The sequence below is a fragment of the Hemitrygon akajei genome, chromosome 26 (genome assembly GCF_048418815.1).
Source record: "Hemitrygon akajei chromosome 26, sHemAka1.3, whole genome shotgun sequence".
Taxonomy (NCBI): Eukaryota; Metazoa; Chordata; class Chondrichthyes; order Myliobatiformes; family Dasyatidae; genus Hemitrygon; species Hemitrygon akajei.
In genome coordinates this window covers 35097221-35124864 of record NC_133149.1, presented here as the reverse complement: position 1 = coordinate 35124864, position 27644 = coordinate 35097221, and the positions used below count along the sequence as shown (strand labels likewise).

Genomic DNA, 27644 nt, shown 5'->3' with positions numbered 1-27644 from the left:
ACTACAGAACTCTGAGCATAAAATTAAGGCTGACATTTTAAAGTTCAAAGTAAATTTATTAACAAAGTACATATATTTATCATACTGAGAAAGTCAGAATCAGAGGGCCAATAGTCAGGGAGAGCAGCAGTGTCAGAATTCCAGTGCTGAGGATGCAATGTGCTGTCCTTCAGATGCTGTGTTGCATTCAAGTCAGGGTGCTAGCTACTGTGTGGATCTATTGACTATTCCCACCCCCCCCCCCAACATCACAGGCTCCCCTCAGTTTATACTTTTTCTTTTTTTTTCCCCCTCCCTGCCCTTCCCCTCTCTCAAGTTTGTACTGTTTCAGTCAAATGAATTGGGGTGGCTGGTGAAAGAATGAGGGGAAGAGGTGAGGGCATAGCAATTGCTGGAAATCAGCAGGCCATCCACCCTAACTGAGTTTTTATAACCATATAACAATTACAGCACAGAAACAGGCCATCTCGGCCCTTCTAGTCCGTACCAAATGCTTACTCTCACCTAATCCCACTGCCCCACACTCAGCCCATAACCCTCCAATCCTTTCCTGTCCATATACCTATCCAATTTTGCTTTAAATGACAATACCGAACCTGCCTCTACCACTTTCTACTGGAAGCTCGTTCCTCACAGGTACCACTCTCTGAGTAAAGAAATTCCCCCTCGTGTTACCATTAAACTTTTGCCCCCTAACTCTCAACTCATATCCTCTTGTTTGAATCTCCCCTACTCTCAATGGAAAAAGCCTATCCACATCAACTCTATCTATCCCCCTCATAATTTTAAATACCTCTATCAAGTCCCCCCTCAACCTTCTACGCTCCAAAGAATAAAGACCTAACTTGTTCAACCTTTCCCTGTAACTTAGTTGCTGAAACCCAGGTAACATTCTAGTAAGTCTTCTCTGTACTGTTTCCCCTCTCTCCACAGATGCTGACTGCTCTGCAGAGTGTTTCCAGAATTCTCTTTTATTTCAGATCAGGATCTTGTTCTTGTTTTACTCTGACCCCTCATCTATTAACCAGACCACATCGCTTCAACAACCTTGATCCCTGATGTTTAAAAACATTGCCTCTCCACCCCTCATTCTCCTACCCTGCTGAGAATAAAGTCCTAACCTATTCAATCTTTCCCTATAACTCAGGTCATAGAGTTATAGGGAAAATTCTTATAAATATTTCTGCACTCTTTCATCTTATTGACACTTTTCCTGCAGGTAGACCAGAACTGCACACAATATTCCAAATTCAGCCTCTCCAACGTCTTATACATCTTCAATTTAACATCCCAACTTATGAATCACAAAAGAAGCAGTATCCTAACTCTGTTAGCTTAAAAAAATAATTGATACTGATTAAGAAATTCTCTCTTCACATACCACAGTAAAATATGTATCCACTGCTTCACACGCCTCCTACCATCTCACATTATTAACATACATCTCTTGTGTGTTTATGTAACTTCCCTTTCTCTGCACCTATGCAGTTCTCCTCAACTCTTGCTCGCAGTCTCAAAATGCGAATTTTAAAAAAATACCCAATTGCTGACAGCGGAAGGTCCGTGAAGGCAAATGTTAAATGGACAGCTTAGGGGAGAAGCGGGTGTTGGACAGAGGTCAGACTTGGTCCAACCCCCGGGCTTGTCTGTGATACCCACACAGGCAGGGCACACTGCTAACAGGCCAAGGAGATCAGAAATAGCCAACGAGTTAATCTGACGAGTGCAATTCAGCTGAGAATAGCAGCACAGCCTCGATCCTTTGATAATACGACAGGGCTGCAATGACGTCTCCGAGTCTTTGACGTTACACTATTTTCATTAATCGCTGTTCGCCAGCCTCTGGCTCCGTCTGGTACCATTACGCCCAGCGTGACGCGATTGCAAGCGATTTTGTTCCTGCTCCTCCCCCGCCACCACCACATGTGAGGTGACGGGCGCGAAAGTTAATTTTAATCATCGGGTGTAAAGCATGTTTTGGCCACTAGATTTTCCACTCCCCACCCCTCCCAACAAGAGGCCGATTCGCTATCACCCGCTTATAACATTCCCGATCCTCGATGTGTCTCGCATTCTAAAACCGGCACGAGAGAGGGGGGGGGGGAGAGAGAGTGGGGGGGGGGAGAGAGAGTGGGGGGGGGGAGGAGAGAGAGTGGGGGGGGGGAGGAGAGAGAGTGGGGGGGGGAGGAGAGAGAGTGGGGGGGGAGGAGAGAGAGTGGGGGGGGAGGAGAGAGAGTGGGGGGGGGAGGAGAGAGAGTGGGGGGGGAGGAGAGAGAGTGGGGGGGGAGGAGAGAGAGTGGGGGGGGGAGGAGAGAGAGTGGGGGGGAGGGGGGGAGAGAGTGGGGGAGAGAGAGAGAGAGAGAAATACGAGATCGGGAGAGGAAGGGGTGGGTGAGAGAGGGGAGGGGAGAACGAAGGGAATCTTTCCCTGCAGGTAACTTCCTCACTGCCTTCCTCCCAGTATTTGCCGTGCAGTCTGATAATGGGGCTATCTCCCTCTTTGTAGTCAAGTAGCAGGGAAACTTGCTGCCGACCACCCAACACGCCTCTATTTTAAACCTGCTCAGCACCCTCCTCTGGGATCATCCCCCTCAGCGGATGGGATGGGAATGTGGGTTGGCACATCTGGAAAATATGGTGAGTCTAATCCTCTTTGGACTGAATCTGCTTCCTCTGAAATGAACTGATTAAACTCAGATTTAGGATCCAAATACTTTTTCAGTACTACACTGACTGTAGCTGAGAACTCTCAAATGATGGAATTTAAAAGTAAGTTATCCAGGATCATTGCACACATTTCAAGAGGTCTAAATTCCGATGACTACAAGATAACACATTCCCCAAATGCCTCTGCAGGTGCACATGAAAAATACAGTGGAAGAGAATCTGTGCTGAGGCAGTGTGATTACTTACAGCACCCCTTTCATTTCTCTGGCAACAAGGTCAACAGTCACAAATACCTAGTCACATCTGTAGGAATCATTCATGCTTCCTATTCCTTGTAGAAGTGGCTGAGGTACAGATTTACTGTCTAATCTAACTCATAAATTACAGACAACTCATCAGTTTCAAAGGGTTCTTGGTATTCAATTATAGGGAGTGTCAGGATGATGAATATAGAAGTGAAGGTGGAGGGGAAGGGTGCCAGTGGGCTTACATCTGAAATTTAAAAAAAAAGCGCTGGAAACATCCCACAGTTCAGGCAACACTTGTGGAAAGCAAAACAGGCAATATTTCAGGTTTAAGAACTGTTAATCAGAACTGGAAGCTTCAGTTTATAATTTTGAGTTTACAACTGAGCAGTGCACATGGTAAAAGCCTTGGGGTGTAATGATGTGTTGATGTGAAACCCACTGAGAATTGGTGCCTTCAGCGAGCAAGGTGCCCGGACTCTGAGAATTTGCCGTTGAGTGGACCCTTAAAATGAAACCCGGGACCAATTCCTTAAGGTTCCACACAGTAATCTCTGTCATGTCAGGCAGCGTTCTTTCTTGAGCACATCAGAATAGTCCACAGCTCTCTCAGAGGCAGGTGTAACCCAAGGAGAGTGGCTGACCTGTACCCTATACGAAACCGACACTGTCAGTGGGTGGTCTGACAGCATGTTTGAATTAAGGTCTGCACATCTGCACATGAAAACAGGATGAAGGAAGAACACAAAATATCCTATTCAGCACACAAATTGGCAGAAGACAATTACTTGCACATACAGCCTCCTTAAATCAGTGTTATTTCAGAAATGTGAACACCAACCTGTCCAAAGAATCCAACTGTACCACCATGGTACCTGCAGCTTCTGAGATCTGCTGATCAAACTGTTCACTTCATAATAAATGCAGAGGAAAGGATGGAAAATTTTGACAACCAGAAAACATTTTCCTCAAAAGTTTAAAATTATTTACCTGACTTCTGAAATTAGATCTTTATGAAAATGCTTGAACAAAAATGCAGATATTGGAAATCTAACATAAAAACAGAAAATTCTGGAAACATTCAGCAGGTAGAGAGAGAAAGAGTTAATATTTCACTTTGCTGACCATTCATCAGAAGTAGTAATGCGAGAGAAAAAGTTAGTTTTAAGTTGCAGAGAGGATGAGAGTGGGATGGATTAAGATGGGGGGGGGGGGAATGTTTCTAAGAAGGTGAGGTTAGGACTCCTGAGGTGATCCCAATGTTTAGAGAGCCATTTGATTAATACATTGAGGGAAATTAGAGTGAGAATAAAACAGGAGGCATGTCAAAACCATGAAATACGAATCTGAACTGTCTCTGAAATTTGAAACTGAACAAAGAACGCTAGAAATGCCCAGAGTCTGTGGAGAGAAAAACTAAAAGCACAATCATCTTATTACTTATTACACTAAACAGTAGATCAATCATGGACAATGTAAAGAGACCATCCTAATTTGTTTATGATGTTTTACTAACTATTGGCAACAAGCCTGGTATTAAAAGTGGCATTGCTGGCTTGCTACCTATTGTAATTGGACAGATGAGCAAACCCAGACTGTGATAATATCAAAGCACCAATTAACCCTTTAAACTTAGCCCATGACAGGTTCATCAGAAGCTCGTGAGAGGGAGATCGAAAGATATACTGCACCTATATGCAGCATAATGGAACTTACACAGTTAGAATTAGGAGTAGTGGATAGAAAATTCCACAGCAGAGGAAAAGGATACAAGGAGGAGGCAGAAATAAAGTTAGGTCTGAGATGTCAGAAGAGGAAATTGCAAGCCTGGATTCTAATGTACTGATTTTTCACTAATGTGGACCCTTCCCCTACTGAATCACCAAATGTAACACAGGACCAATTAATCAAGGTTCCAAGCTCCACGTAACCTTTAGGCTGGTCTCACAGTAATTACTGTAAGTCAGGCAGATTTCTTTTGAGGCAGACACACAGATCTCTCAGATGCAGGCGCAGAGTGAAGCCTAGTTGGGCAAAGATAATAGAAGCCAGGCTCCCCTAACTACTGAACTCAGGTGCATCAGACAAGGTTTCACCAATTACCACTGGCTGCAAGATCTGGAACAGCAGTACAAGCATAACAACAAGGATAAAGATATCCCCTGGGTTTATTTCAGTGAATAAACCATATTCTCGGATGGAGAGATTGGCTTCATTTCCATAAACCACCTTCTCTGAGAATTCCCACTTTTGCCCTCCTCTTCTCTGAGATGTGGGTGGCTGATGACTTCACTGACAAGCCAACGCAGAGAAAAGGCGGCTCGCTTAATTATAACATGCAAGAGTAATTGATTATGTTAAGTTAGCTCCGTGCTTGAGCTCACTTGCACTGGATATATATCACCCCCAGTGGAGGGGGATGCGGCCATTGTAGCAAGGCATACAATTTCAAATGACGACTAAATAATGGATAAATGTTTGAATCTCAAAAACACGAAGAGACCGTATGGAAGTGGGAGCAGAGAACAGCACAGACATAGGGCCACCTGCTGGGTTACAACATTTTAATATAATCCAAGCAGGCTCAGTAAATGGATGCATTAGTTCTTAAGAATCACAAAGTCCGCAAGTTCAGCGCCCACTGACAGCTCTCCGTGACGCTCACCTGTGACCCCACATCCCCTAACTGAAACCCGCACTTACCCTTCGGAGGCTAATGGACCTGCCACATTAGCAGGGATGGGGAAAGTACGATTTAAAACAGAAAGATTGTCACACTAATATTACTTCACCCGAATGCCTCAGGACACTGTCCACTGACCGTAACCTTACCTTAGCCTGGTTGATGAGGAGTCCGACGAAAGTGGAGACCAGCATGGACCCGGAGACGCCGGGGCTCTTTCTGCGGAGCTCCTTACTGAAGAGACTCAGGACCGGCTCCTCGGGTACGGTCACCGTGTAGGACTGTCGCATGCTGGGCATGGGCTCGACCGGGTACCGCTGCACTGGGATTGGTATTCCCGTCCTGGCTCCACGGATCTTTGAACACTCCCCAAAGTGGTTCAGAGCAACAAGCAGAAGCAGCGCAGATTCCAGGTTTTATCGACCCGGTCGGCCTCATACGTCAGGTGCCAGGGCAGCCAGTGTGTGAAGGAGGTGGAGCTTGGCTTCTCTCCAATCTCTGCTCGGCATATACACTCTGCCTTGACACCTTCTTTCGTCAATTTCATGTGTTAAGTACAAATATCTCGCCTGAGCACCACTAAATTATTCCACTAAACAATGAGAACAGAACAAAAACAAGCAGAATGCTTCTATCACCTCTGGACGAGCGAAATAATTAGGATTTCGACCCGGAACGTCGACAGTGCCCTTTCCCTCACAGATGCTGCCTAACTCCGAGTTCCTCATTCACTCCGATCACATTCTCTGACCGCAACCTTTAACGTCAACGATCAACTCAAGGCATTAGCTTCAGATCCTAAACTCAACCACTAAATACGTCCCCAACAACCAACTCTCACGAGCATAACTACTGACACGACCACGTAATCTCCTCTAATTCAACCCTGTTCAGCGTCCAAGGAATTGTGACCCAATTCGATATCAGGATTATCGATTTGATCAATACTCATTTCAATACTAGGTGGGATATTGCTGAATTTGGTGGATAGTTCTACAGTCATACAGCACATGTGTCATCACTTAAGCTGCAGCCTATCATGCCTTGGTGATTCAATTGTTATTCAAATTTCATCCATTAATTCTAATTAAACCTTTTATTCTCTTTTCAATTAAAAGTGATTAAACTTCTTCATTTCGCTCCATAGATTTCTCCAGCATTTTGTGCATGGCTTCAAAACTAAAAGGCACATTCTACTTCTCCTTCAAAGACACTGCACGGCCGGCTGAGTATTTCCTGCTGGTTCTGTTTCAGGTTTTACAGCATTTACTCTTGGTTTGAAACATTTTTCCATGAAGATTGCACAATTGGAGTGCACATTTGGATCCACATTTAGAGTGTTTCCAAGTCATTGTGGGATTTGAATAAAGTTGCCTATCTGTTACTATAGCCCTTGGTTCGATATCTGGTGGAGTTCAGTGGCAGGTCCCATGCAAGCTGGGGTTCCTCACCACCAAGTCAGACCTCATAGGGAACCAATAGAAAGCTGCAGAGGCCGTAAAAATGGAAATAAAGCTTAAAAAATGTGGGATTTAAAAAAAAACAGGTCAGGTATGTGGATAGATAAACAGAAATGATATTTCAGATGGATGTCCTTGCATCAGAACTAAGAACAGTTAGAAATCAAGATTCCACTAAACTGCAGAGAAGGCAGAGGGATGCAGAGAACAAAAGGAATGTCTGTGAGAGAGACTGAATAACAAAAGTGGTGGCAGTGGTGCCAACTGAGAGAGTATAGTGAAGGTTTGTTAATCACAGCTGTTCTGTTGAGAGGATATGCAAATAGAGGAATGGAAACAGAAAGGGGAAAAACATTGTGGGAACTGTGAGAAACAAAATTCTGCATTACTGGAAATCTGAAGTAAAAAAGGTGCTGGAAACACTCAGCATGTCAGGCAGCAGATATCAAACAAGAATGGACCTAATGTTAGAAGCAGATGTCATTTCAATAGAACTGAACAGTCTGGGGTACTGTATGCAACATGACTGGTGATAAAATGGCATGTGTTGTTTTTGCTAGATCAACGCAAGAGGCCAGAGGCGGCGAGATCAGAGTGAAAGCAGGATGGTGAATAAAAGTGGGATACAACTGAAAATTTGGTGTTGCCCCTGTGGGCTGAACAATGGGCTTCAGTAAAGTCTTCATGCAATCTTCAGTGCTGAGGAGACCACACTGTGAGTACAACTTCAGCAAGAAGTATTTGGGTGCATGGATGGTGGGGAAAGAAGAGCTAAAAAGGCAAGTTCTGCATTCCTGACAGATACAGGGGAAAATGCAGCAGGAAGTGAACCAGGGAAGCAAGAAGCAAAGTTGCTCCAAAACACCAAAAATGGAGGTGGGGAAATGATAGAGAAAATTCTCTTCACAGATGCTGCCTGACATGTTGAGTATCTCCAGTATTTTCTTGTTCTTATTTCAGACACGGTGGAGGATTGAAGACTCCACTCAATTCAAAGCAAAACCTTGGCCAACAAAATGAAAAATTTCTGTCAAATTTATCTTACTCGACTTTTAAGGTTTTAACTGATTTCTAAATGTTTTAGTGAACTCTTCAAAAGTTTGTTAATAACTTCTATTTTTTAAAAAGTTATTTAGTCATTTTAAATGTTTTGAAATGTATTTAAATGTCATTGAAAAGCGGTGTAAAAGCCTTCAAGCTTTAACTAAAGGCAAAGCTCAGCTAGGCCATCTGATTAACAGCACCTTAGACTTGCTCGCCAGGGTGAGTGCTGCCAGGCAGTGATTGCCTCAACAGGCTGAATCCAGGTACAGCCAGCTGAATAGGTTCTGGGTTATCTTGACCATGACTTCCATTTATTGGCATCTTTCAGAATCCAATCAAATCTCAAAGTACTTTACTGACATTGAAACTGATTCAATATAGAAAACTTGGTAGCTAATTCATGTACAGCAAGACCCACGACTAGCATTCCTTAAAGGATAAATATTGGCCAAGATATCAGGGAAGGTTCTCTTGCACTTCTTGGAAGTTCATGAAACTTATAACCATATAACAATTACAGCACGGAAACAGGCCATCTCAGCCCTTCTAGTCCTTGCCGAACGATTACTCTCACCTAGTCCCACCGACCTGCACTCAGCCCATAACCCTCCATTCCGTTCCTGTCCATATACCTATCCAATTTTACTTTAAATAACAATACCGAACCTGCCTCCACTACTTCTACTGGAAGCTCGTTCCACACAGCTACCACTCTCTGAGTAAAGAAATTCCCCCTCGTGTTACCCTTAAACTTTTGCCCCCTAACTCTCAACTCATGTCCTCTTGTTTGAATCTCCCCTACTCTCAATGGAAAAAGCATATCCACATCAACTCTATCTATCCCCCTCATAATTCTAAATACCTCTATCAAGTCCCCCCTCAACCTTCTACGCTCCAAAGAATAAAGACCTAACTTGTTCAACCTTTCCCTGTAACTTAGGTGCTGAAACTCAGGTAACATTCTAGTAAATCTTTGCTGTACTCTCTCTATTTTGTTGACATCTTTCCGATAATTCGGTGACCAGAACTGTAAACAGTACTCCAAATTCGGCCTTACCAATGACTTGTACAATTTTAACATTACATCCCAACTCCTACACTCAATGCTCTGATTTATAAAGGCCAGCATACCAAAAGCTTTCTTCACCACCCTATCCACATGAGATTCCACCTTCAGGGAACTATGCCCCATTATTCCTAGATCATTCTGTTCCACTGCATTCTTCAATGCCCTACCATTTACCATGTATATCCTATTTGGATTATTCCTACCAAAATGTAGCACCTCATGCTTATCAGCATTAAACTCCTTCTGCCATCATTCAGCCCACTCTTCCAACTGGCCTAAATCTCTTTGCAAGCTTTGAAAACCTACTTCATTATCCACAACGCCACCTACTTTAGTATCATTATGCCTTTGTTTCAGATTAACATCTCATCTAGAAAGCAGCACTGCACTCTTTGTGCCTCAGTGGGAAGAGTCAGCCGAGATACTGTGTTCCGAAGATAGTATTTCAAACAGAATTTGAATTCAGAGCCTGCTGACCTGGAAAGAATTTTCTTCTTTTTAAAAAAAATTTGAACACAGTGACATTAAAAACTTGGTATGATATTACATAAACAGTAAAAAATAATCTGACATTGCTCATCAGTGCTCTAGGTCTTAAGCAGTGAGTTCATGAATGGAACTTAGAAATACAGAACCAACCATTCAAAATCAAAGTAAATGTATTATCAAAGTACATATACACATGTCACCATATGCTACCTTGAGATTCATTTTCTTGCAGAAGAAGAAGAATAGCCCTTAACTCGGCAGTGGAGTTATCGGGTTATCGTCATGATGATGTTTCCGTAGCAAGCTATTCTTGTTTTTACGAGGCCGAGTTGCTAGCTCGACGCTCAACCTGACTTGGATTCGAACTCGGGAACCTTCGCTCCGGAGTCCGGCGCTGATATTATTGCGCCACCAAGCGGGACATTTTCTTGCAGGTTCACATGAAAATAAAGAAATGCAACAGAATTTATGAAGAACAGAAATAACCGATGTAGAAAAGAAGATAAATTGTGCAAATAAAAATAATACCGAGAACATGAGTTGTGAGAGAGGGAGAGACAGAAAGACATAGATAGAGTCTGGAGGTTGTGAAATCAGTTCAGAGTTGTGATGAATGAAGTTGAACATAGGAGCCTGATTATGTGGGATTTAAGGCAGTGTATCCATTTCCACAGATACTGTCTGACTTGGTCTCTCAATTCAGTGTGTTCTGTTGTTGCTATTCAATTTCCAACATTGCAGCATATAGTTGTATTTGTGCATGGTTGAGTAAATACTGTCTCCCCTCAGAGCCTTGGCCAATAAATCCTTCACACAAGAGCTCTGAGATGAATGAATCTTCTGTCCCTCAGTGGCAGCCTATGTTTGACCCCAATCAGTGGTGAGAAGAGAAAGCAGTCAGGACTCTCACTCTTAAGTACTAGTCTGCAATTCACACAGTGGCTCATATTTGCAAGCCCTTTGGAGAGAAAATCAGGGTCAAATGCAATACCTCCTGATTGAAACAACATGCTAGCTGCTTTCAATTATAAAGTAAAGCTTTAAGTTAAACACTGTCTGTTTAGGATGAACAGAGGGTACTGCTCAATTCCAGGAAAGAGCACAGAGAATCAGAAGGAATGAGGTGGCAAATTAAATAGCAAAATGCTGGCAGAGATCAAGTGGAGATAACACAGAAAGCATGCAAATTAAGGGAGATCCAATATCTTATCAAATAAATGTCTTTAATGGACCACCCAAAAATGATGCCATATTTATTCAAACTGTTTATCCTTTTCTCCTCACTCTTCTGACAAGTCTGTCAATCATCATAAGTAGAATGTCATGGTAGTGCAGCAGTTAATGTGATGCGATTACAGATTGGAGCGTCAGAGTTCAATTCCGGCAAAGTCTGTAGGAAGTTTGTACGTCTTTCCAAAAGTGCTTGGGTTTCCTCCCACAGTCCAAAGATGTACTGGTTGGTCGGTTAATTGGTCATTGTAAAATTGTCCTGTAATTAGGCTAGAGTTAAATAGGTGAGTTGCTGGGCGGTGTAGCACGTTAGGCTGGAAGGGCCTGTTCTATGTGGCATCTCTAAATAAATAAGTATAAAGTGAGCATTGTATGGTTGACCTGTTGCCAAGGGTGTTGAATGATTGCTGATTTAAAAGAATCACTGCAAGATATATAGCACAGGGGAAGCCATTTTGTCCATCAAAATGTGTGACCGTATAAATCTCCGTAAAATATTCCTTGCTCCTTTACCGAATTTAGAGAAAGACAGTACTGAGAGGGTAAGTTACCAACCCCCATTCATCCAATTATAGAAATAAAAAGAACAGAAGGTGCTAAAAATGTGAAGCAAGAGTAAATAGTTCAGGTCAGTAACCTCATCTAAGAACTAGGTGGTGTTGGATCTATAAACCAACTTCATGATGTAGGAAAAAAAGAAAGAGGAAAGGATAAAATATATGGTCTGTAAGGGAGTCAAAGACAGATAGACTAAATTGAATTGTTCTCGTTATTTTGCAACTTATGTTCTGCACAGTTCCAATGTGACTCATCAAGTGATTACCTTTCCTCTATTTCTCAATCTCTGAGGATGAAAGTAGCAGTAGGAGCTGGTCTCTACTATGAGTGGACTACATTCAGTAATGGAAGCTGAACATTCCCTGTGCCTCTACTGAGTGGCTTTTATTCATGAAGGTTTGACAAAGTGGGACATCATGCACAAATTACATTTCTTCCTGATGGCAGCAATGAGAGGAGAGCATAGCCTGGATGGTGGAGTTCCCCAATGATGGATGCTGCTTTCCTGTGACAGCACTCTGTGTAGGTGAGCTCAATGGTGGGGAGGGCTTCATCCGTAATAGACTGGGCCATATACACTACGGTACTTTTTGTAGGATTTTCCATTCAAGAGTAATGGTGTTTCCACACCAGGCTGTGATGTAGCCATCCAATATAGTCTCCACCTCACATCTATAGTAGTTTATCAATGTTTTATCTGTCATGCTAAATCTTCACAAACTTATAAGAAAGTACTGTAGAGGCACTGCCGCGTTTTCTTCATAATTGTACTTGTGTACTGCGACAGGACAAGTCCTCTGAAATAATAACACTGAGGAAATTAAAGTTGCTGATCCCCCAATGAGCACTGGCTCATGGACCTCTGGCTTCCTCTTCCAGAAGTCCAGTTTCCTCCTCCTGAAGTCAATAATCAACTCCTTAGTCTTGCTGAAATCGAGTGAGAGGTTGTTGTTGTGACACCACTCAGCCAGATTTTCAATCTCCCTCCTGTATGCTGATTCATCACCACCTTTTATTTGGCTAACAGCAGTCAGCAGATTTAAATACAGCATTGGAGCTGTACTTAGCCACCACAGTTGTAAGTATAAAGCGAGCAGAACAGGGGGCTAAGCACACAGTCTTGTGCTGGAGCACCTGCGCTGATGGAGATTGTGGAGGAGATGGAACTCAGAAATTCTTTTGTGTCTGACCTCCTTTGGCTCATGGCCATGCTTTTTAATGGAGCTGAAACACATCTTGTGACTAAACAAATATGTTGGATTCAGGAATTTGAAATACAACTTCTAACTCTGCAAACATTACTAAACTGGAGGATGTGGTAAATAGTGAATCTTATTGTAACAAAATATACAAAGACAGTGCAGGCAAAGCCTGCTTTACAGTTGTTTGGAAAACAGAAATTCTCCCTTACAGAATTCACAAATCAATGTCCCAAAATTTGAGATATGATACAAGACTTGCTTTTACGGAACTTAAAAGTGAAAAAGTACATAAATAGCACAAAATCTATTTATTTTTCAACTCCCAGGATAGAAAAAACTATAATCAACAGTTGCACAAAATTAAGTTTCTCCTTATATTGTTACAAGTTCTTTTGCTAGTAATTTGCAATTTGCACGGCAGATAATGCAACTTTGTGTTATGGAAAATTGCAATACAGATCATAGGGAAATAATACCCCCTAGCACAGGGATCGGCTGTAATATAGTTTGAGAACAGGAGTTGCAATATAGGTAAGTTAAGAGACAGTATATTTTGATAAGTAGAAAGTGAGCCATAGCATCCTTAGTAAATAAGACTAAATTTGGCGAAAGTCTCGAAGGTTCTATGGGTAGAGATGCAGAAAAGACTAAAGGTAGTAGTAATTAGTAAGGCCTCCACCACCGTCGCTGACAGTGCATTCCACGCACCCACCACTCTCTGTGTGAGAAACTTACTTCTGACATCCTCCTTGTACAGTACCTACTTCCAAGCACCTTAAAACTATGCAACCTCACATTAGCCATTTCAGCCCTGAAAAAAAGCTTCTGGCTATCTACACAATCAGTGCCTCTCATCATCTTATACACCTCTATCGGGTCACCTCTCATCCTCTGTCAGCCCAAGGAGAAAAGGCCAAGTTCATTCAACCTATTCTCATAACACACTATTATCTCCAACAGGAAATAATAAGATAAAGGAAGACCTGGTTGCAGAGTGAGTGGTGTTGAATTGGGAGAGCTCTTTAAAATGGTGGAATTATTGGGAAGAGTAGATAGAAAACATTTATATATACTTGAAAGGTGTCAATACCTGGGGTCCATAAATGTTAGATTGTCATTAATAATTCCATTTGGGGCCTCAGATGAACCTTTACATTACAATGAAGCGAAGAACTCAGCATTGCTTGATTAACCTCAAAGCTGTATTTCTGAAAAAGCTATATGTAAAGAGGGAAAAGGGATATAGTACAGTATAGCATGAGATGACAAGTGCTGGGAGGAATTCTATGTGCAACACAAATGTCAACATGGAGCAGTGAAACCTAATCGTATGAATTGAGTTATTTGATGAAACTCCTTTTTGAGAGATCAAAAGCTGATAGAGACAAGTATCAGTCTGTCTTTCAAAAACTAGTTTATTCACAAAAACAAGCATGAAAATCTTTGTTGTGGAGACAGATGCATTTGGTTATCCTAACACTGTGGCAATTAGTTAAGAAGAATGGGCTTGCTTTTATATAGTACCTCATATGATCCCCAACCCTCTGAGCCACTTCAGTACTTGAACTTACTATTGTCAAACTGGAAATGTCACGGCCAATTTGCATAGAACACAATTCCGTAACCCGCAATGATATTTTGAGCAAATAATCTGTTTTGAAGACAGTGGAATGGATAATGACCAGGGTATTAGGCAACTATGGCAATGCAACCCTTTCTCTGTATTGCACAGGAATTAGAGCCTGGATTCACAGAAACACAAATAAAGTACAGTATGGAAGGCAGCCAAATCGGGGGAGGTCTTTTGAAGAGCCATTGGTTCCTCTTTGCCAGTTTCCAAGCTATTTATTTAATTCCATTCTGAAGGCTACCACTGAATTAAAATTCACCCTCAAGCAGGACAGAACAAATTATAATCAACAGTTGCACAAAAGCAAGTTTCTTCTGATATTGTTTCAAGTTCTCTTGTTAGTAATTTTAAAGCTATGGCCCTGCTCATGGACTCCTTATTCACTTGAACAAATATTCTTTATTCAATTTTCTAATGCTGTAAAATTCTAAACATCATCAAGTCTACTTTCAGTCCTCTTTGCTCTAAGATGAGCAGCACTAGTTTCTCCAGAATCGGGTCTTTGGAGTGAGATTTGAATACACAACTAACAGGCTCAGAGATTCCCCTGTATTTGCAGCTATTGCATGATTGAGATGGATTTAAACGTGAAGCAGAACACTGATCTTTAGACTGTCCAAAGTCCTTACTCCCATTGCAACATAATTGCATTGGCACACAGCTGACTCTTGTACTGGCAAACTATCATACAGAGAAATTTTATATTTAAACCCATAAAGAAATAAAACAGCTAAAACAATTTGCTGAGAGAGAGAGAATTTCAGCAGCCAAGCCCTGGAGGTGAAATTCCTCTCTGGCAGGTGATTGCTTCAAGGTCTGTTGCGCTTGAACTAGAACAAAGTTAAAATCTCACACTGGCTGGTGCATTCTTTTTCAGAGCATCACCACTGTTTCAAAAGGCTCCAGGATGCAATGGTCTATCTGATCACGGCTGCAGGCAGTAGCATGGCGCAAGTGCTCCCAGAGTAGTGAGCAATGCTAGCCTGTAGCTTAGCATTTAGCATTCTCAGCCCTCCAAGTCAGAAGGTTCGGTTTCGAACACTGCTCCTGGCAGTCCTAAGTGGAGCTGGGAGATTGAAGCTCCAGTTTGGAATTCCACACTGACCACCTCAAGCTCACTGCGTGTGAGAGTGGATGAACTTTCTTGTTCACTAATTCCACTACCCACATCATATGATCTGTAGGGAGCCATGAAGAGAAAATACAAATAAAAACTGTGGCGCAAAGGGACTCAGGAGTCCTTTTTCAGGATTAAGGTGTAAAGAGTAAGGTGTATGCAACAAAAAGTGCTTTTTAAACTTGTTACTCAGTAGCACTGATCTATCTAATAATATCTAGTATTTAATAGAATAAATATTACCTCATCCATTGCAAAAGAATATTTCCTGCGGCTTCTCTTTCCGTTATGAATCATTTTCTATCAAAAAATTAGAAATTATTTTACAGTATTTAAAAAGCAGATTGAATTGCTAGAATTTAACTGTAATACTTGTGGGGAAAGGAAGAGGAGGAGGAGAACAAGGCAGTGAAATCACTGATGGTGAAACAAAATCAGAAGTTTAAGACTACAATAAAAAATAGTATGGTTGTTGTGATAACACTCGCAGATACAGCACTGGGATTGGGCACTCTTTCTTTGCATTTAATACTACCAATTCCATTCTTAATTTAAACTCTTGGACACAGACTGTTAGCAGCTGAAGGGTTAAATTCAGTGTCTCTGTTCATATCTCTTTAAAGTTTTGTGGTCAAAGATCTCCTGCTATGTTGCAGAGTTTCAGCTGATGCAAGCAATGCCAATGTCTGATTAGAGCAAGTTGAATTACTGGTAGAGCACATTCTCAACATGTCTTTGTTTAAATGATAAAACACAGGCAGTTATAATAAAATGTAGACTTAGGCTTAGTCCCAAAACGGGAATGACTATACCCTTATGAGCTGCAATGGCACAGTATGCTAAGATACTTTACACTAGTCGATTCACTCATCCCAGGAGAGATTCCTACGGGGATAGTCCAAAAATGTGAACTGATTCTCTCTCCACTTATGTTTTCTGACTTTGAGAAACTCCAGTACTTTTACTTCCAATGTTCAGAATCTGTAGTGTTTTGTAACTTCAAAATGATTGATTGCTTGACCGAATGTCCAAAATGACCAGCAGCACATAAGAGTTGACTTATAACCATATAACAATCACAGCACGGAAACAGGCCATCTCGGCCCTTCTAGTCCGTGCCGAATGCTTACTCTCACCTAGTCCCACCAACCCGCACTCAGCCCATAACCCTCCATTCCTTTCCTGTCCATATACCTATCCAATTTTACTTTAAATAACAATATCGAACCTGCCTGTACCACTTCTACTGGAAGCTCGTTCCACACAGCTACCACTCTCTGAGTAAAGAAATTCCCCCTTGTGTTACCCTTAAACTTTTGCCCCCTAACTCTCAACTCATGTCTCCTTGTTTGAATCTCCCCTACTCTCAATGGAAAGAGCCTATCCACATCAACTCTATCTATCCCCCTCATAATTCTAAATACCTCTATCAAGTCCCCCCTCAACCTTCTACGCTCCAAAGAATAAAGACCTAACTTGTTCAACCTTTCCTTGTAACTTAGGTGCTGAAATCCAGGTAACATTCTAGTAAATCTTCTCTGTACTCTCTCTATTTTGTTGACATCAAAATAGGACTCTCTTTTCTCGTTTCCTGGAACATACAAATTTCACTCCTTCCTACCTACAGGTCACATTCTTCAAAATGTGCCTCAGTATTGCTCATCCCTGAGGCAGAAGAATCTGTGTCCCACTTCAAGAACTTGTTATCAAGGCTGTTGTTTTCGAATTAAGGTAGTATGGCACTCCTAATGGTACACTCTGTTGGATGAGATTTTAAATTAAGACCCCCAAGAGAATGTAAAATATCTCTTGACAAAGAGAAAAGGAACAACCTCCCTAAATCTATGCTTCAATCAGAATCAGGTTTATTCTCACTGATACATGTTGTGAAATTCTAACAGCAGCAGTACAGTGCAATACATAAAAAATGACTATAGGTTACAATAAGAAATATAATTCAATGTAAAGTTCAAAGTAAATTTATTATCAAAGTATGTATATGTCACCATATACAACCCTGAGATTCATTTACCTGGGGGCATACGCAGAAAATCCAATAACCATAGTAGAACCACTGAAAGATTGTACTCAGCAAGTTGGACAACCAGTGTACTAAAGGCAATACATTGTGCAAATACCAACAGACATAAAGAAATAGCAACAATAGATAAATATAAAAATCATAAGGAAAAATCTTTGAAAGTCCGTCCATAGTCTGCTTCCTGATAGCAGCAGTGAGAGCAAGTCCTCAATATGGGGGTGTCCCTGATGATAAATGATGGTGTAACAATGCTTCATGTAGCTGTGCTCAGTAGTGGGGAGGGCTTTACCCACAATGGACTAGGCCATATCCTCTACTTTTTGTAGGATTTTCATTCAAGGGCATTGGTGTTTCCACACCAGGCAGTGATGCAGCCAGTCAATATACTCTCCACCACCTAGCTATAGAAGTTTGTCAAAGTTTTAGATGTCATGCCGAATCTTTGCAAATTCCTAAGGAAGTAGAGGCTCTCCTGTGCTTTCTTTAAATTGCACTTACATGTTGAGCCCAGGACAGGTCCTCTGAAATAATAACTGTGAGCAATCTAATATTCCTGATCCTCTTCCCCTCTGATCCCCTGATGAGGGCTGATCCATGGACCTCCTACTAAAGTCAATAATCAGCTCCTGGGTTTTGCTGACACTGAGTGACAGGTTATTGTTGTGGCAACACTCAGCCAGATTTTCAATCTCCCTCCTATATGGTGATTCGTCACCTTTGATTCAGCCTATAACAGTGGTGTTGTTAACCATCTTAAATTTAGCACTCAAGTATTTTTTAAAAAGTGCAATATCGGCCCTTCTAGTCCGTGCCAATATGGCATAATAATGAAAAGGAAGTTCCTCTGCTGACTTAAGGACGGAATGACACTTGTTCCTCCCACATAATACAGAACAATAGGAGTAGATGGGGGATAATACCTGTTGATTAGAGTTATTGGCAGCACTTCCACATTGGAGTAAAGTTAGTTTTTCCCAAACTGGGGCCTGGCATCAATCTCACAATGGCAACACCACAAAGCAGGAGGGGTGGCTTAAAAGCCAATCAATTGTAATCTCACGATTAAGGAAAGGGCATAATGGCTTAAACCTATCATCGTAACGATATTAACAGTTATCATTTACCTTCATTGCTGTTGGAACCTATAGTATTTTGGAATTCATCATGGAAAACAGACTATCTTTAGGGGTTGGGTATTGCTGACTTGGTATCGTCAGACTGCTTGTTAAGCCACTTCAAGGTGCAATTTCAGTGTAACAGTGGTTGCGTGTGATCGGGGTCATAATGGCCTATCCAATCAGGTCGACGTGTTACCTTCAATAAAGGCAGTTAGGATTTAACAACAGTCTGGCCGCTTAAAAGTAATTTTTAATGTTACCTTTTTTCTTTCTAAGAGGATTTGAACTCCAGTTCTACACACCGACCACCCATTAATGTCCTGGTTGGAAGGGCTGTACCTCCTGCATTGCCCGCGCCGACCGAGTTTCCATCAGGCGGCGATGGAAATGCGGCGGAAAGCGCAGAGCATTCATAAACTCACTGAGAGAAAATAGGAAGAGCAAAGGGAAAGGGTGCGCGAGTAGGGGGGAGCGAAATGCACGGGGGAGGGTGGGGGTAGGATTGAGTGGATGGGGATACACCGATTAGGGGAAACAGGATGGCTGAAGTGGGGGTAGGAGGAGACGGCACACGTGCATCTGGGGAAAGGGGAATAGGAACTAAGAGGTAGCGTGTTGGATTGAGGGAATAAGGCAGGGATGAAAGAGAAAGAAAATGCGAGATCACGAAACGGGGAGAGGAGTCGATGACTGACGAGGAGTCACTTGTTCCCATTTCCACAGTGGGGCTTGGGGGAACATTCGAAAGATAAATAAAAATCGTAGCTGAGAGTCGAGGTCAAATGGAATGATAGTAAATGAAAAAGGAGAAAAAAAAATAAAATTGCAAGAGTGCACCCTGCTGACTTCAGCAAAACCTATAATGCAAAAATCCAGATTTTTTAAAAATTTAAATTTCACACTCGGTATCTCATAAGTGACACGTCAAAACAGTAAATCTCACGAATGCCTGACAGAGTGCGACAAGGTGATTAAAGCTTCGTTTATAGGATGTTTAAATTTAGTGCATCTATCTTGAATCATCTAATTTTGTTTAAATACAGCCCCAATAAAGACCATTTGGCCCCACTTTAGCTGAGCCTTCACGACTTTAATCCTATCTCCCTCCCCTATACACCTCGTTTCCTCAGCATAGATTGTAAACGTGAAGAATTTGTCTTTAAATTTGTTTTTACAGTGCCATTAGAAACCAAGAGATTGTAATCTGCTCAATACAGGTCACTGACTCATTCTCATCCTATAGGACAGTCCCCTGCTGCAGAATAGAGGCAAATGTTATTGTACAGAGTGATTGTCATAAAAATCTTATTGGCTTATTGATACTTGAGTGTTGGACAATATTAAAAGTTCATGCATCAGAGAAAATGAATTTAAGAGTATTGGACAGACATGGGGAAAATACACAAATGGCTACTTAGCTCAAGAAAAGTAATAGAACTCAGATCATGGAAAATTTACAATAGAGGGCACTTAGCCCATTATGTCCTTCCTCAAGTCCCCTCCACACCTCTTATTTCTTATCTTAAATGGCACCCTCTAATTTTAATACCTCATACTGAATGAGGTTTCTGCCTCTATCATCCTTTCAGGCAGTTAACTCCAAAAACCTATCACCCCCTAGGTGAAAGGAAACTTCCATTTCCTTTTCAATTCTTCTACCAAACATTGTAAATTAATGCTCTCCTGGCTTTTGACCTCTTAAGACAGAAAGAAATTATTCCTTTTTGCTCTGTCTAGGTGTCTCAATGTTATGTAGATCAATCAGCTCTGTCTACAGCTTCTTCTATCCCGAAACAAGGCATCAGCCCAATCTTTCATCACAGCTAAAATTTTCCAGTCTGTAAATTATTCTTGTAAATCTCTTCCATTCCTTGTCAGGTGCAATCACAACCTTCCTGCAAATACTCCTCAACTGTGTTCCTAAAAGCATCAAATACGTTGCTAGTTTAACCCTTCTGCTCTTTTACTCTTTGCCGTCACTAATAAAGGAAAGTATTCTGTATGTCCTTTTAACCAACTTGATTACCAGCCCTGCTCATATCAATGAAAATGAATTCCCATCCCTCTGTACTTCTCAATTTCCTCCCATTATTCACTTCCTTGTCTGGATGAATTACCATCTTCTATTTTCCTGCTGAAGTTGTCAAACCATCTAGATCCTCCTTGAGGGCATATTGTTCGATATAACCAAGAAGGAGTTACATATAATACCAATGGCTAGAGAGATCAAAAGATATCTGAGGAAAACTGGAGAAGTAAATTGAATTGTATAATTAAGTATGCTCAAATTGAATGGCCTACTCCTACTACTATTTTCTTCAAAGTTGAAAGCTTTCTCCTTTCCCGTCAACCACGTGGCCATTTTTAATCCTCATGAAAGCCCATAACCTCCCATTCACAAAAAACATGTCAGTCATTGTTCTCCACTTCAGTACACTGAGCCAACTTTGGATCCAAATTGCTATTCTCCCAACATTTCTTTTTTGACAATCTGTCATGCAATATCTGACCAAGAACCTTACTGAAATACATCTGCACTAATGAAATATCAGCTGTTACTTCAAAGGGTGTATTTCAATTGTAGGGGAGCCATGGTCAAGACACATGTAGAGTCCTGGTACAGCAGCCCAGGAAGGATGAATTTGCTTTAAAGATTGAGCGGATTTATTAGCATAACAGAGGGGTGATATGTAACCCTTTTATTCTTGAGTTTAGAAAACTGAGGGGTGATTCAATTTTTTTTAAATAAAGGCAAAATTTGATAAAGGAGATGCAATTGAGGAAGCACAGCTAAGGGGCTGTAACCCTCAAACTGGAGGCAGACCATTCAGAAATCAAATCAGAAAATACAAAGGGTAATGGAACTCCACAATTCTCTCACTCAAAAGACAATGAGTGATTTTTATTAGGGAAAATATTAAAGGTTACCAGATAGAGCTGAAGGGCAGAACTAATCGTATTATATTGCCATTAATTATTCTGTACAAATTATTCAGATTTTCTTACATTAAAACAGAAACAGCTGTTCAAATATATTTCATTGGCACTGGTCTTTCCATTGATGGTGGGCTTTTCTCGAGGCATAAGCTTTAGTACACTGGGCACTGAGCTCTTTGAATGTCACCTTGCAGAGTACACAACGAGGATAAAATATTTGTGTACAAGAACAGGAAAAGAACTCAGCTCTTTTATAAGCAATTCATTCTGCTTAGCAACACTGAAGAAAAAGAAAGAATGGTCTGCAATTTCAATCATTTTTAATAAAAAATTCTTAGCTCACAGCAGTTCAGCTTGACTTAAATTAAAATCCTTACAGCAATACTGATAAGCAGATTCCATACATTGTGGAAATCAGATTATTGTTTGTTGCATTCCTTGTCTCTAAATGTACCCAGAACTACATGGTCAACTTTGATTTGCTTTTGATCGGATGATGTGTTAAATAAGTGGTTTACGTCAGCCACAGTGAGCCAAGGTAATTAGTGCGGATACTCAGGAGCAGGTGACTGATTACAGCAATGATTCATAGAAGCACAGGATCAAGTGCTTTGCAGAGATCTGGGGGGGGGTAGGAAGGGGTAAAGAGGGGAGGAAGGTGATATAGAAGGGGAAGGAGGAGCAGGGAATGGGGATGGTGCAGGGGCAGTATTGTGGAGAGGAGGGAGGTGGATGGGAAAATGGGATATGGGAATAGGGGATATTGGAGATGGAGGTGGGATATTAAAGACAGCATTGGTGGGGAAGAGTAGAAGCTGGAAAGAGGAGTGTGTGAGTAGGAGTGAGGAGGGAATAGGGAGTGCAAGGAGGATAACTGAGGGTGGAGGATAATGGAGAGAAAAAATAGGGCAAAGGGCAGAGGTGAGAGAACATTTCAGAGGGAGGGACAATGCATGATAGGAGAGAGAATGGGAAAGGGGATCACCAGTGATGTGGGGGGAGGGGATGATTGAGGGCGTATAAGAGAATAAAGATGGGAAATCTTATTGACAGATCATGCCACTTTGAATAAGAGAGCATGAGTGAGTGTTCCTTTTTTGTTCCCCAATCCATTGTCAATGAATACAATATTCAAAATATAAACTGTTAGCTTGTGTAGACAAATTCACACAATATTGTGAATGGCACTATACAAATGTAAACTTAGGACAAGGTGGATTAATGCTGTAAATATTAAAGCCAAAAGATAAAGAAAACAGTAAAACTTTTAGAACTCAGTTAACTAACCTTGTGTGATATCGACACCATGATACAAGATGGATAACGAGGTACAATACAGGGTTCACTGGTATAGTTCAAGTTCAAAGTACATTTATTATCAAAGTATGTATAATTATACAACCTTGAGATTCGTCTCCTCACAGGCAGCCACAAAACAAAGAAACCCAAAGGAACTCATAAAAAAGAAGACCAACAACCACCCAATGTGCAGAAAGAACCAAATCGTGCAAGCAATAAAAGTAAGCAAATAGCATTTCGAGTGAAAGTAAGTCCTCTGACAGGGAGCAGGCCACTGCCTCAGCCTCAGTTCAGCTCATAGTGGGGTAAAAGTTGCACAACCCACAGCCATGAAGCCCAGAGCAGGCGATAGCCTCGGTGCAGAGCAGAGCAAACATCATGGAGCGGCGAGCAAAACCGTCCCAACATCCTGTCTTTTCAATCCATCTGGTGCAGTGTTTAAATTATCCAAACATTGGGTCGTTCCTCACCCTGGGACCCAGGCCCTGTCACATCAACATGCTCTGGGCCTGGACCCCACCGCCACATTCTGGCCCATACCCGACCTTTCCAAATTGGCCCAGCACACAGATTGATCAAAACTCACTCTCAGTTTAAGTGGCTGGGCCTCAAATCTGCCTCTCCTCTACTCCGACTTTGCTCTGCTTGCTTTGAACATGCCTCAACCTTGCCTTGCAAACGCGCACTTTGACCCTCAATTCAGCCTTGCCTTTGCTTGCCTCTTCATTGTTTGTGGTCATCGTTTACCATAATTTTTTTTTTTACAGAAGAAGTGTTATTAATAAAGTATTTAGTTGTATTCTTTATTTTGTTAACCGCCAGTAAGTACGGTAGTCACTTGCCTTCAGCAGCACCATCTCAAACCAGAATAGCGATGTTTGTGTGGAAATTTAAAGACATTGGAGCACTTGTTTCATTTAGAGAAGGTGGTCTTGTGGTCACTTAAAGCTGAGATGCATAGTGACTTATTTATGCAGTAGGTCATAAATCTCCGGAGTTCTGTTCTCCAGAGTGTTGTTGGAGGCTAGATTATTGGGCCTACTTAAAGTGTAAGAAGATATTTATTTTGAAGGATGGGAAAATTGCACATAAGAGATGAGGCAGATCAACCCACAATGGTATTGAACGGTAGGACAGGCTTGAGGAGCCAAGTAGCTTCCTCTTGCTCTCATTTTCATCAAGGTGCCACAGTAGTGTAGCGGTTAGCGCAACGCTACTACAGCTCGAGGTGTTCTAGAGTTGGAGTTCAATTCCGGCGCCGTTCTGTATGGAGTTTCTGTATATCTTCCCCATGGATTGCATGGGTTTTTGCCAGTCCACAGTCCAATGACATACTGGGTAGGCTAATTGGTCATTGGAAATTGTCTCATGATTAGGTTAGGGTAAAATAGCGCTTGTGGGTTTGCTGGGGTGGCACGGCTCGAAGGGCCAGAAGGACCTTCTCCATGCTGTATTGCTAAATAAATAAATATTGTTATGCTCTTATGAGTTATGGTTGGAACAGAGACGGAGATAGAATAAATGGAGTTGCAGTGGGGCAGGGAATCATAATTAAACATATTTGACATGTGGAAAGCAAATGTCAAAGTGACACATTGAGGCAAGTGACTTCTTTCTACCCTGTCACTAATCTCACTCCAGCAAGAATTTGTCACTCCTGAAAAGATAATAAGATGACTGGAAATAAATATTTAAAACAAAAAGTTATCGACACATATTAGAATTCTTTGCACCTCAATGGCACCAGTTCCTGCTTCATCCAGTAAGTCTGGTACATCAGACTGATAATGTACTACAACAAGAGATTTCTTTCTTCATCTTGGTACAGACCACGAGAAAGTAGTTTTGACTTTGAGCCCAGCCATTGAGTACAATCTTCATTCAGCACAGGAAGTGGCTATTGGCCCACAATGCCTATACCAGCTCTTTCCATTCAGTCTCTGATCTGATCCTCTGGCCCAGAAATATATAGAATTTACTCAATTCTCTTTTAAGTTATTATCCTCTCCTCTGAGCACTTCATTCCAGGTCACAACTTGATCCAGAGGGGAAAAAAATGCTTATTCTCTCAGCAATGAATGTGTGAATTCTGATTACTGATTCTCTTATCAAAGGAAACACTTTCTCCCTGTTTATTTGATCAAAACTATGATTTTGGACACTTCTCATAGCCTTCTCTGGGCTTCAGAGAATTATGCTTCTCAACTGTATCCACGAATTTAATAGTTTTAATTTTAAGGAAAGCATGGAAAGTATTTTATTCATTTTTCTCAATGCACAAGAAATTTTCAATCACAAGAAAGGACGGAAATTAGCACTCTACTCAGCTATGGTCATTCAAATATTAACTCCCTTCTATACATAATCACTCCAGCACCAGGTACTCAAAAGAGTGAAATTTGACATTAAAAACAATATTTATTAAAATTGAAAATTAGAATGATAATCATAATGTCTAGACAGTAAATGTAGTCATTCTATTCAAGCCTGACCGGGGCTATTTGGATGGCAACTGAGCCCAATCTAAACACATCAGTGTAAGGAACACCATTGGAGAGATTTAAAAGACTGGGATAATTGTAGGACTTGACTTTGAAATAAAGTTTCCATGTGGCCCAGGGAAAACTCCACGAGAAGGGTGAAGGGTACTGACACAAATGGAGATTGAAGAGGCATGCTCCATGAAACTTTTTCAGTCCTTTGAGTAGAGACTATAGGTACAGTTCGTTCACTTCCCAGCTTATTGTTATTGATTGTGCTGGCTCAGCTCCATAACATATAGCACTGACCTATGCTTAGACTCGATGCTGGCAACCATACTGTAAACAAGTAACGCCCACAAACACAGTGCTGACTTGCACCACAAAACACTGACAAGACTCTCCCAGCATATAAAAACTTTTAAGTATTTCCAGTGGCTGCATGAGGGATCTGGGATCAGCCATGACGGAATGGCAGAGCAGATGCGATGGGCTGAATGGCCTAACTCTGCTCCTATGTCTTACGGTCTTATGAGCATTTCCTTTGTAATCTCCCCTCATTTTTCTTCACACAAAGCTACTGACTCTGGCTGAGTAACATCTTAATGCTGTCCTTTTCTACCCCACATAATAAACTCTTCATATTTGAGATTAAATGTAGGTCATAGCAAGCCATTCATTGTGAAGGATCTCATAAAGTAGCCCTACTCTGGCCTCCAGTCAGCACTCATCCATGGCCATTTTTACAGCAATGGAGATCAAGAAACAAATAGTACTGGCATTTTCACAATGTTTAGCCTGGGATGCCCAGACCAACCGTACTGCAAATCCTTCCCATGCTAGTACTGGCTTGGTGAATAGTACATTTGCACCTAAATTAGATGAATTGAAACTCTATTAATCATACCATAGAATCCATTGTATTCCACTACAGTACTGAGGAATTCCTTTTCCAACTTTAAACAGAGAGATATTGGTTGTCATAGGAGGATTTAAGAGACTATCCCAATGAGAATTAAAACTTCCCTGGCTAATATTTATTCATAAACTGAAACTTCAAGTTATATATATGTTCACTATATAAAAAACGTCCCAAGCTACTTCACAAGAGCATTACTGAATAAAAATAGACATTTACCAATAAATAAATATTGGGTCAGATTTAGAATCCAATCACCAAACCCTCACCAGGAATTATGTTCATTAGACTCAATATTTCCAAATTTTGTTGGTCCAAAGCATCTTGGAATCCAGTGGTGCGATATTGATGGCAGCTGAGTCTCCAGACCAGTGAGCACCCACTTCCTCTCCCCCTCACACTCTCACTCAAAACACTCAAGAAGCAAAATTCACACCCTAGATGTGAAAGCTGATCATCCTTTAATATATAGATACATGGGGACATTTAAAAATTCTTTAAGTCCCAGTGAATAACATTTGAAAAGTTAATATTTCAAAAAAAAGAAATATAACTAAAATATAGTTGAAACCATTGAAGTGAAACATTTTTTAAAGGAACGTGCCTTAATTTCTAGCCCCACTATACCTTTGAAATCAACAGGTCTCGGATCATGCATAAAGATCTAAGAGGCCAGTGCCCAGCATTTTGCTGGGATTTCTTAGCAAGGTTGGGCTCTGCGACTGAACTTTATGGGAAATGCAGTGATAGAGCAAACCAACAGACGGTACTCTGAAACCAAAGTCTAAGACTTCCCCCACAAGTCCGCATGAAACCATCAGTGAGGTGTAGTTAAAAGGGCAGATGCCAAGTGATTGTTCAAAAAGGTGATCTTTAAGGAATCTTTTAAAGGAGAAAGACACAGAGGTTTAGAAGAATAGGGTGAATAGTTTAGAAATTAGGGCCTGGCAAACTGAGACCAGTCATGGAATGGTTAAATTTGGAGGTGAACAGGAAGTCAGAAGAGAAGAGCATAGATAACTTACAGAGGTTTAGGACTGGAGGAGATTATGTTGCGTCTCGACAAATTGCAAGAACTGGCAAAGGAGTGAAAGGTAAAGAGTTTTAAAATTAAGGTGTTGCTTACCAAAACGCCAGTCAATAAGTACTGATGTGATGGATGTGCATATATACATACACATGTATGCATATTTCTAGATAAATATGTATATAGACACATGTACATATGTATCGCATGTCTATATACAGTAAGTAGAATAAGCAAATGGACTATAATTGTCATGTCCATAGTAATAAATTTATGGGCAATGGTCAGCAGCAGATAAACCAAGGCAAGGGTTAAGTTGACCTCATTACAATCAACATCGTTAAGAAACGGATCATCCTGTTATGACATGGAATTGTGTGGGATTTTAAAACACAAATTGGCTGTTGAATTTTCTACATTAAAGAACAT

The 27644-nt window shown here is 41.2% G+C and overlaps 1 protein-coding gene across 3 annotated transcripts in view; it reads right to left on the bottom strand.

Annotated features, from left to right (window-relative positions):
• The window catches only part of LOC140716868 (ubiquitin carboxyl-terminal hydrolase 2-like), a 129924-nt gene that overhangs the window by 18775 nt on the left and 83505 nt on the right, over positions 1–27644 (bottom strand). Inside the window, exon 1 of one of the 3 annotated variants that reach the window (XM_073029869.1) lies at positions 5745–5994. The exons of the other annotated variants lie outside the window; for them this stretch is intronic. Coding sequence (XP_072885970.1) covers positions 5745–5894 — 150 coding nt within the window. The 5' untranslated portion in view covers positions 5895–5994. Of the gene's footprint in view, positions 1–5744; positions 5995–27644 lie in introns of those variants that run through there. 3 annotated transcript variants of the gene reach the window in all.